Source organism: Lygodium microphyllum, chromosome 17 (genome assembly GCF_053477565.2).
Source record: "Lygodium microphyllum isolate KBCC chromosome 17, Lygodium_microphyllum_v1.1.10, whole genome shotgun sequence".
Classification (NCBI taxonomy): Eukaryota; Viridiplantae; Streptophyta; class Polypodiopsida; order Schizaeales; family Lygodiaceae; genus Lygodium; species Lygodium microphyllum.
In genome coordinates this window covers 130993120-131005215 of record NC_141151.1, presented here as the reverse complement: position 1 = coordinate 131005215, position 12096 = coordinate 130993120, and the positions used below count along the sequence as shown (strand labels likewise).

General features: G+C 41.3%; 1 protein-coding gene across 1 annotated transcript; it reads left to right on the top strand.

Annotated features, from left to right (window-relative positions):
- Positions 1 to 3012: 3012 nt before the first annotated feature.
- Positions 3013 to 4755, top strand: LOC148022351 (protein ASPARTIC PROTEASE IN GUARD CELL 2-like). Its single transcript, XM_087696846.1, has 2 exons — positions 3013 to 3415; positions 3518 to 4755. The coding sequence occupies exons 1-2, from the start codon at positions 3013 to 3015 to the stop codon at positions 4753 to 4755; spliced, it is 1641 nt and encodes a 546-aa protein (XP_087552972.1).
- Positions 4756 to 12096: the final 7341 nt, after the last annotated feature.

Sequence of the window (12096 nt, the reverse complement as noted above, 5' to 3'; positions counted from 1 at the left end):
GTATAAACTATTCTATAGCTTTACATACAAAATAATATTTCAGCCTTTATAAGCTTTTTACAATGAAGACATCCCAAAAGTAAATCAATTACGCATGTACCCATGCAAAGTCCTTGAACTTGTGAGCACCTACAAAAATATAATATTTCCATGCTATGAAATGAAAAAAAAAATATGCATTGAAATACGCTTCCCAAAATATTTATTCTGCATAACTCCATCTAATAATTTGCTCACCACAATATAAAACTATATTAGTATTCTTCCATATGTCTACCACGCACAATGCAACCAATGTCACACATATGCATTCATGAAACAAGTCACATATCATGTGGCAAAGAGACAAAATCCATAATAAATCTTATTATCATAGTAACTTTTAATAAAACATCGTAAATATCGGTATTTTATCAACTTCATTATCTGATTTGAAATAATCCCCTTGGCTAAGTTTCACATATGGAGGTAGTGGAGTACTCATCAATATCTTCTTTATCTCCATATTGAAACATGTGAGTACATTGTTGACATTATCATTCTAAAGTTGAGAATATAAGCTTATATTCTCTATCTTGAAGTATCTTCATGCCAAGAATGTGATTAGCATTATCCAAATCATTCGCTTAAAAAGTTTTATGTAGCTTCAACCTTAAAGCATCTGCATCATGTGTATTCTTCTTGACAATTGACAAAGCATCCCATAGAAGATCAGGATAATAAGAATATTGGAGCCTTCAAGTCAATTGACAATGAGGATGATGATTCATTTCTCATTGTCAGAGTTGATTGCAACAATCAGTACAACTATACTAGCCTACGAGCTCAAATAGGTGTTGAAATCCAAGCAATGGGGCTAATACATACTATCACTAATACTGTAGCGGTACTTTAAGAGTGCTTGATGCTACCATGAAGCTTCTTGAGATGTAGAAACCATGCCATTGTAAGTAGTGGACATCTAAGGCATGTTTATAACAAGCAAAAAATATGGGTTTATGAAGTGCTCAAGGACAGATGTTGTATTATGTAGCACTCACAATGTTCTAAACTTGGAATACTTGAGGATACCTTGGATAGGGTTTTATGCAAGGTCAAATGGTAAGGAAGGCTCTGACTAGCCATATTATGTCTACTTGCTATGCCAATTAATGCAAAACCAAGCCAAGAATGTGAGATGATTCGAAGTGCTTTTGGGGCACAAAGATGGTCTTAGCTTGCCTATGTTATGCTACTATTGGCCATCACTTACTATTAAATTTCAATAATTATGAAAATGTTCTAACTATTGGTGATCACTTACTATTCTATCAATTCTCATTATTAAGTTCCTATTATTGGCAACTTTTTAAAAATGGTGCTTTTGATAACTCATGGTACTTTGGGTAGATTGTTTAATATTTTGGACTCAGACAACTATTCATTTGGTAATCATTATTCTAACAGTTTCCATTTTTGGTAGTTACTAAAAATATAATGGTGGGAATGTGAAGATGCCATACACTCATCCTCACCCTCTTTCAATACTCGAGAATCATCATAGGATGTTTATGCTAGTACTAATATCCAATTGAGTGAGCATCTCACAACCCTTGCGCTCCTAAGAAGGGATTAACCTTTGCAATATGTGTCCCATATGCTTCGCAAATATATGCTTATTGATGTCCATTGATGTAGGGAAAGAACACAACATATGAAAGGAATGGTGCATGTAGGGGAATGGATGAACATAAGATGGTATCCTTAGGCTAGCTAAGATTGTGGGTGAATCATGCACATGCATATATAGTTCGCATTTCTAGGCTAGGTCCTTTTATCACACAATTTATCCTCATTTGATGTGGAAAAGATCTCCTCCCTAACACCTACTCTCATATTCACTCAATTGATTGATGAACTCCTAGATTGGTACCAAATAAAGTGAATGTTTTAGGATAAGATATGTGCTCATGTAGGGTGTTTATTGATTGTGCACATGTACCTATGTTTATGCCCCACCAAGCCTCATGTTGTGCAATGCATTTTGAAGGTGAAATAGGGAATTAACAAGCCTGCTTTGGTGGGTAAGTAATGATAAGAAAGGGAAATCTGGACCCCTTGTGCCATGCATCCGATAATATGTGCATGTGTCTGCAAGGTTCAAAGGCAAGGAAAACACTACCATTTAGGGTCATACTTGATGCTTGTGGCACAGCTTGCTTTGCCTATCAAGGATTACCAAGAAAATTATGGTTATATAACCTTCCAACTCTCTCTTACTAAGACCTAGGCTTAGGTAAATCAATTGTCTATGTATCCACAAAAGTAAATTAGGTATTCTTATACCCCAAAAAGAGAAAACATATCAATATATCACTATTATATAAAATAAATAGAGCCTCCACTCACCCTTTAAGAAAATGGCCTCTTTATTTCTTGACTACCAAACTTCTCCCACTTGTGCCAAATAGGCTTGAGAGCCTTCTCATTTGGGAGCCCAAGGCAAAGCTCTAAATAATATATAGAATAGATTAGGGCAAACATAAAATATATAGATAGAGTAATTTTGTAAAGCACAAAAGATATAGATGGAGTAAGTTTGTAAAGTTTGAATGGTGTTCAAAGAGGGAAAAGAATGCTAATATATCACACATGAGTCCAAGTTCCAACAAGGCTAAATGCATGAAAAAAATTTGTGAGTGGAAGAAAGAGAGGAGATAAAAGGGTCGCATTATAAAATTTTGTAACTCTGGCAATTTCATCAATTTCATACGCCACCATGACAAGACCACAGCCGTGATTTGAGGCAAGCATTACAATTATTACATTTCAAAATTCCCTTCAAAATACATTATGTCTACGTGGTCGGAATCGCGTTATTATCCGATTACAGCAGCTGCCCGACTGGTCTCAACATGAGAATCGGCAAGGACTACTTCATCTTCCTCATCAAACACTAAGACGATAGTGTGGCTGCATACTGTGATCTTCACATTAGCCGGGCAATCATCTCTGCTGATCACAGCACTCATAATGGCGGGCGTGAGAATTCCAGCAACGATCGTATTAATGTTAATGTTCTGCGTTTCGTCCATCCTAAGTACAGCCACAGTTGATTTGTACGATGATGGGCTACCAGACGACGTCCAGGTGCCGGCTGCTGCTAAGGGCAATCATTACGTCGTGCACAGGGTCTTTCCTTCGTTGACGAGGACGCAGGAGGCGCTGAAGAGGGACGAAGGGCGCAGAAGGCATATCAGCGCACGCATTTGGAAGACTAGCAGCGCCAGTAGATCGACCTCAGGCAGCCGCCGCCGCCATAGTAATATGTCGGCGTCGTCTTATATGGAGGCTATCGATCCGGTGCAGGCTGGACTGAATCTGGACGGCAGCGGACAGTACTTCGCCAGGGTGAGCGTGGGCACTTCGCGTCGACGTCAGCCCAGTACTGTACATGTGTACAATCGTAGGCTTGGAGGAGCCACTGCGCCAGCCGAGGAGCCCCACCGTCGACAGGAGATGGCAGCGGCAGCAGCAGGATATTACCTGGCGCTGGATACTGGAAGTGACCTGAGCTGGGTCCAGTGCCAGCCCTGCGCGTCATGCTACGATCAGCTCGACAAGCCCATCTTCGACCCTTCAACGTCTGTGACGCTTAGGAACGTGACCTGCCACTCGAAGGCCTGCGAAGACATGCCGGATAACTCCTGCGAAATGCCGGGGCCGGACGGTCATTACCATAACGAGAAGACGGCGCCCTGCGGCTACATGATGCAATACGGAGACGGATCGCAGACCACGGGGAACTTGTTTATGGACACGATAACCTTCCCGGGATATCTGGAACATTCGGCTTCGGCAACTGCGCGTGCAAGTACAGTGAGCAGCAAACACGTGCGATTCAAGCACGTTGTGCTGGGATGTGGGCACAACAACAACGGTCACTTCCTGGGCGCGGCTGGCGTCCTAGGGCTGGGCTCCGGACCTCTCTCTCTCCCGCGTCAGGTCGGCAACCTCACCGGCCACACCTTCTCCTACTGCCTCCCGACCAGACCCCTGCCGGAGCTGCTCGACGACGTCGGTACTCATGAGCACAACATCGACCGTGCCGGCATCCTGAGCTTCGGCGCCTCTCCCCATCATCACCTCCAAACCTTCCGTTTCACACCCCTCGTGCACCAGGATCATAACCGCGGCGTCATCGTTCCCATGCCGGAGACCTACTACTACGTGTCTCTGTCCGGCATCAGCGTCGACGGCGTCCGCGTGCCCATCCCGGAGTCCGTCTTCCGCTTCGATACAGAGACGGGAAAAGGCGGCGTCATCCTGGACTCCGGCACCGTCGTCACCAGCCTTCCCCGGTCCGCCTACCAGGCCCTGCGAGACGCTTTCGTCAGAGCGGCCGCACGTCGAGGCCACCTCCGGCAATCGGGCACCACCCTCGCTCCCCTCGACACCTGCTTCTACGCGGTGGCCGGCGGGTTCCACAGTGACGCGGTGCCGGACGTCGTCCTCCACTTCAACGACGGCGCTGACCTCCCCCTTCCGCCTTCCAACGTGCTTGTTTCTATGTCCGACTGGGCGCCCCAAGATGATCCGAGTAGCGGCAATAAGAAAGGCCAGACCTGCCTCGCCTTCAGGTCCCCCGCCAACGAAGACAACGAGGACGACGACGTCGGGTTTACGGTCCTCGGCAACTTGCAGCAGCAGGGCTTCCATTTCCTGTTCGACCGCCGCCGCGCCAGATTGGGCTTCGTCGCAGATCAGCAATGCTGAACCAATTTAGTGAACAGTTTGGGGAGCATTGTTCTTTAGGAAGGCGATGCTGATCAAGTAGTGGTGCTTCCAAAGTTTGTATCTCCTCAAAGTACTAAGATGTTTGTTGTTCGTTTAAAGACGGTACAGTTGATGATGAACAGTCACGGACGTATGCATTGTTGCTTTCAGCTGCATTGATGTAGACTGTTGCTGTCATCAATCTCAGTCTCGCATCATTTGCAAGGTAAAGAGCTCCATGCAGGCAATCGGTGACAGGAAGCAGGATTGTAAACGTAATTCCCTGCCACAACCACCCTCTCTGCGCACATGTGTGATTAAGCACAGCTGAATCTAGTGCACAACAAAGTTAGACCTCCTCCTTGCAACTTCAGTCTTTTCAATGCACTCCAACGCTGCATTCCTCACGTGTACTCCCACCTCATGTTGTCACAAAAAAGTATCAGTGCTACGACGTCTATGTTCGATACCCTTCTACGACCATTTCTGCATCGAGTAGTTCACTTCTGATGTTGGCCATCCTTTTCTCCTGCTTTATTGCCGCCATGCATCGTGCAATATGAGTTTATGTTGATTCTTCATGAGAAGCAATGAAGTTTTCCCAAATATAAGTATAATAGCATTTACATTCAGTTTCCACCAGGATTGATTTTCTTTTCTAAAAAGCTAAGTCATCACATTCCTAGATTGGAATTTAGTGTTATTCAACATAATCTCGTCGTAATCATCGATCGTTGCCTTCAAAAGGATCGAAAATACGATAACTTAGAAAGCCTACTGCCATGGAATTTTGCATTCATATTTACAAACATGTCATTGTTTATAAATTCAATGAGATTGGTTTTTAAAAATGCCAACATTAATCTTACATATTGTCGTGCCTTGTTGTAGCAAATGAATCATCCATTGCTACGGTGACACGCACTTGGTTGCTAAGGAAAACACATAGAAGTATGCACGGTCAAGACATACTAAGGAGTGTTGGTAGGGTGATGTGACTTAGTGCTTAGCTCTATTGACTTGAAATCTAATACAACCATCTCGAGAACTTTTACTATAATCAAAAGATCCAAGGGAAACCACATAAGATCAACTCAACAACTTTTTATCAATCTCACTAAGTCTCTATGTTAATGTGTAGCTTACTAGGCACTAATGTCTTCAAATAATAGCAACCCAAAGACACCATTACAAACTCCCCTAAGGGAAAATGGTCTCACCTTCTTGATTTTAAGGAGTTTCCTCTTTTTTCTCTCTTAGTTAATGCACTAGGCAACTCCTCTCTCTAGTTTCTCTCTAAGAAGGCATATGTAATGAAAAATGATAAAGTCACAATTCAAGGGATCACTCCTCTCTCTCCCTCGCCTTGATCATACAAGAGTCTTCCTTCTCTCTTTCTCAATAATAGTCTATTTGTAATTAGCCTCAGGCAAGAGCCATGTATATAAGGCTAACATCCTTTACCCCCAACAACCCAATCCTTCAAAGGTAAAAGAAAAACAATGCATGGCACTCTAGCAATGCTCTGAGTTTTTTAAAGAAACAACAAGCCAAATCAACAAGAGCCTTCAAGCTCTGCTGCACCTACGCCAACAATTATCCAAATACACAATCTTAATGTCCCAAAATCACATATTGCTAATCAACATAAAACCCAAAGCAATATAAGATCGTACTTGATTCATGGTCATATAGAAACCAAAGCGCCTAAGAAGTCACTGATGAGATGACAAAATGAGAACACAATAAGCATCAAGGACCATCAACAATATCAAGCACTACAATATATAGGACCCAGTATCAACATTTCTAGCATTTTTTTTAGTCTATGGATACATTTTCCTAGTTTTCATTAAAAACGTCAGTAAAACTATAGCCATAGAATTGTCACTATTTGCATCACTATATAGCGACTTAAATAGTGAAGTAAGCAGTGATGCTTCCACATAATGACACTAATAGCAACAATTTCAGTAATTTAAATAATGATGCTAATAGGTGATGGTTACAAGCAAAAAAATGGGGGAGAGAGAGAGGGGAGGGGGGGTGTGTGGGGGGGGCGGGGGCAGGGCGGGGGGGTCTAGCTACATGGGCTAAGAACAATGTTCTATCACATTGCATTGAAAATCAATCATATGATTAGATTTAAAAAGTTATACATTATTCAATAGTTTATAAAAACACATAAACATGTACAACAAAAATATTGCTAATATAGAACTATAGTAAACCATAAGGTAGAATAACAATAGACATGTGCCTATAAATATCGTTGAATATGAACTACATAAAATGAAGAGAAAAGGTATCTATAAAAATAAGCTATATACAATAGCCAAGATAGAGCACAATGCCAATAAGACAATCATGATCCAAGTATCCAAACTCCTGCAACCAGTCATCATCTAAAAGTTCATGTCGACACAATTGATCATTAAAGGGGCTTTGTAACATAATCAAACATCAATCCAAATTAGACAAGGGATAAGAAGAACTATACTTTTACTATACTATCAAAAGTGACATGACATATCATACCACATGTCTAGAGCTTGTCAATTAGTGCAATTAGACCATGTCTTTTTGCATATCTTGTTTTGAAGCCTGTAGGATTTTGACTTGTGATGGAGTGCCACAACAAAGAATATAAATTAGTATTGCTAGTGTTACACTAGTATTATGGGCAACACACAAAACAAGAAATGCTTCATAAAAAATAGAAAACTTACCAAATCCTCTTGATAGGTCCTATGGATGCCACTCCCAAGATAATGCATGACTCTTACCTCTATTGAATCATTTCCTTGCCATCTTCTATTATTGTCGACATCATTGTGGAGAGAAAGTGATCTTCTTGAGTTTTCTCCAATCCTCGTAGTCTAGCCACTTGGGCTTTCTTTGTCATTCTTTACTATCTTCTACAAATATAATCGTGTGCAAAACATGTATGTATGCATTTGCTCCGTCATTCACCTTGTGGAGAAATGAAAAATGTGTTGGAAAAGCATAGTGAGAACATTAAGATGTGTGCACAAGAGGGAGAAGAGAGCTCTAGTACAAGAATAAGATCTTGCTTATTCAGTTGCTCAAGGTACAACTAGTACACTGTCTCTACACTTGAGAGTGACTGTTATGCTGTTTATATAGCCTTATTGTGGGCTAGGGCTTGGGTTTCTCTTGCCCTTTAGTTTATTCACACCTTATCTTTCCTAAGGTACCCTTGCTTGCTTAGGTTTTCCATGCTACATTTCTAACAACCCTCAATGCCAAGGTGGCATTGGATTACACAACATGTAAATGGTTCCCCCCCCCCCTCAATCAATGGGATGTCTTTATAAAATAGGCTACAATGATATTTTTGGAAAGGTGATACAAGAGATAGTAGAAAAGTTGGTCATCAAGTGCTTGAGAGGCATAGTTTGGCCTCCAATTCTTTGGATACTTTAAGAGATTTTGGAGATTTACTAGTGAGATGCCCTATTTGTTTGCATTTGTTGCACTTCATCTTGTTGGGATATTTTCTCTAATAGTTGCTTATAATATGCCATTTTTTATTGCAAAAGTAATATTTAGTGGTCACAATATGGACTAAGAGTTGGTTTATTGAGGTAGACGTTGAGCTACTGCTACCTTCCTTTTGATTTATTTTCTCCTCATCCAAACAAGACTGAATGACACCTTCAAGTATAGGGTTTGGTACATTTATTAGGGTAATGACAAGAGTTGAAAATACTTTCCTTATAGATTTCAATATTATTGCATTAATGGCATCTTCTTTAACAACAATCAGAGCTTGGACTTAAGCTAATTGAGCCATCAAACCCTTCATGTGGAAATGAACTTTCCTAGGTCTTTTTTTTGCTTGTATTCCAAGCTAAAGAACTCTATTTTGAGGAAGATTTTGAAATTATTTCCTCTTGCACCATACAGTTTCTAATATACCAAAGTATTCATCTCCACCAAAGTAGTTATCTCCACCAAGTATTTATAACATATTGGGGTAGATCTAATATACATCCTCTCCTACTTAGGAGCACGCTATTGAGTGTAACCAAGATATCATTATACATCAAGTGTACCTATAAATGTGACACATGAAGGAGTGTCATCCGATGTAGATGGTTGAGAAAATCTAGGTCTCATAGGATGGGTTTGGCCAAGTATCCACTTGATCGATGGGAGGGGGCACTCTCTCTCTCTCTCTCTCTCTCTCTCTCTCTCTCTCTCTCTCTCTCTCTCTCTCTCTCTCTCTCTCTCTCTCTCTCTCTCTCTCTCTCTCTCTCTCTCTCTCTCTCTCTCTCTCTCTAGCAACTAGAACCACCCTCCTCAACATCTTGACGAGGGTGACAAGTACTAAGCACCCATGGGGTCATTTCATCTACATCTCTAGGAATCGATCCTAATATGATATGGAGATACAGTCTCCGAATCTCCCTCGGGGGGTTCATTATTTGTGTATCCTCTATATCACGTGCGTTCAAGGCCTATTTATAGATATCCTTATATGTGATTTTTTCTCAATAAAACACAATCTTTTTTATTCAATCTATAAATAGCTCCTTCATATTACACCCTTCTATATATAAAGAATGTATAAAAGTGGTTTTTTGTTAATCTCTTATTTTGAATCCATATGATACACACACACACACACACACACATTCTCTAATCGCTTCATCAAAGACCTTGGCTATCGCATCTCATTGGAAGCTTCAGTTTCCTGCCAAGGCCTTGTAGAGTTCCTCACTTCGTATCCCAGTGATGAAGATTATGGAGACCGCTCTTTTGGTGGGTCGCTCACCAATTGGGATTCTCTTGAAGAGACTGTACACTTGGGTAACATAGTCTCTTATGTCCTCCTTGTCTTTCTGCTTGACGTCCATCAATAGCACTAGAAGGTTATCATAGTACCCAAGCTTAGAGAATCTCTTAATGAAGAGACTCTTGAGGCTGTTGAAGTCAATTCGCTCAGCAGCATCCAGACTCATGTACCAAGTCCTACCCTTATCTCCTAAGCATAGACCAAAAGCTTGTGATTGCTGAGTAAGATCAATGAGGCCGTTGGTCTCACTGACTTGCTGCTCTATGAAGTTGTATGGGTCATCATTTGGCTAGTACTTGTCTAATTGCTTAGCCATGATAGGGATTCTTGATTGGCTCTTAGAGCCTTGGTTAACTCCTAAACCTGCAAGCAATGAGGTTCCCACTGTAGCAACACTCTGCTCTGCTAAGACGAGTTGTCTAGCAGTCACTTCATAAGAAGCTCACTTAACATGAGGTCATCTTCTAGTGATCTTTTTCTCTCCACATCAAGTCCTGTCTTATTTCTGCTTGCTAGGGCTAGCACTTGTTGAATCTCGTGCATTTCTATGTTGTGTTGCAAGCTTCTGGCTTGATGTTCCTGATTGTAGGCCACTATGCCCTACAAAGCTTCCCGCACTAGTCTCCTCTCCTCTTCGAGCTCCGCTATGATATCCTCGGATGTCCTACCGTGGTGGTCTGTCAGAGTCTGTAGATCATAATTGGAGACTAACTGCTAGATTTTTGTAGGGAAACCGCTTAGGTCAAGCTCTTCACCACATCCTTGGTTAGTCCTTGACTTTTCCATATTCGCAGTCTCGTGCTCCACTAGATTGTCGATGAGATTGATCAAGTTGGATAGATCCACTCCTCCAATGGTGTCGGTCCTACACTTAGGGTTCTCGATCACCCGAGTACGTTTTAAGGTCTTCTCCTATTGGTGGGTTCATGATTGTTAGGCTTGAGTGAGTTCATTATTATTTACAAACAATTCTAAACTTACACTCACTTGGTGTGTGTGTGTGTGTGTGCATGCTCTCTTTCGTGCACCATGCAAAATCAAGCTTTCAACTTTCTTAAGTGCACTTCAAATGTTGGAAAACAATGTGGGTGTGAATACAAAGTGGCAATTGTAGCTCTCACACTCTCATCTACATACTCGACCTAATGGGGCTCTAGGCTCGATTCCTAGCCACTTCCTCTGGTCTCTAGGGTCTGTGCTACATCGTTCAGCTTACTTAAGGTCAAATGGGATTTGCTAGTTAGCCTATGGCCCTAAGTGTGCCGAATATGTTGATATGAGTGTCAATAGCACTGTTCTTGTTTGTTTGGTTGCGATTTCTAGGGTTAACTTTGCCTGTAAGGCTTTTGGTGAATTGTCATGTTGCGAGTTGTACTATTTGTCGTCCTGGACACGCTAGATTTATCAGCTTTGAAATGTCAAAATCTGGTCCAATTCTACAAAGTCCAATTTTGTAGTGTTTGATTCAAGGAATTAGACGTCCCATTTGACAAGTCTCTGATTTTCAGATGTCCGATTCTCGAAATCAGACATGGTATGTATGATCGGATAGGTCAAGTTGGTTCGATTGCAAAATTGGACAAGGTGGTTCGAGAGTCCAATTTTCAAAATTAAATGAGGTCATAGGTCCGAGTGTTCGATCCTCAGGATGATCAGACATGTGGTAGTGGTCCAATTGTTGAGGTATCCGAGTTTGGTGTGTCCGAGTGTTCGAGTCTAATTTTACTGAGTCCGATATCAAACTGATTAGGTTGATCCGAGTGTTGGCCATCTGATTCTTCAAATCAAACAGGTGTAGGGTGTCCAAGCGTCTAATTTTGGGAATCGGAAGCGTATGAATCACGTTCGATTTCACCGGTATGCAAACAACAACAATGAAAATCACTTCGTGCCAATGATTTTGGCCATGCCCACAAGCAAGATTCTCTACAATCCAAGGGTAGATATACATAAAGGTTTCTACACACCTGATCCAAGTAAAAAACTCCTATGGCCATCGATCGATTCATCGGAAGCTCCAACTCTCTCTCTCTCTCTCTCTCTCTCTCTCTCTCTCTCTCTCTCTCTCTCTCTCTCTCTCTCTCTCTCTCTCTCTCTCTCTCTCTCTCTATATATATATATATATATATATAAAACTAAAAATGAGGTCTCCCTTTTCAAAAACTGAAAATGAGGTCTCCCTTTGCTTCCCAGGGTCTTAAACCCTTGTTGGACCCAACATTAATCTACCTGATCACTCCTCGTGAGATTCTAACACCTTTAAGCACTCTTTTTTCCCTTTTTTTCCTTGTTCGTGCCTTGTTTAGGCATGTTTCATAATAGAAACCCTAAAATATTTTCCTTTGATTTCTTGGTCCTATCCTACTCTAAATGCAACAAAAATCAAAAGCAAAATACTAAAATAGTTCCTCCAACTTGCCGAATCATCAAAAAACCAAAATATTTACTTGTTGCAAACATTAAAAACCCAAAACCTCCTACCTATTTCAAGCTCTAGTTCGGAGATGAAACCTTACTTC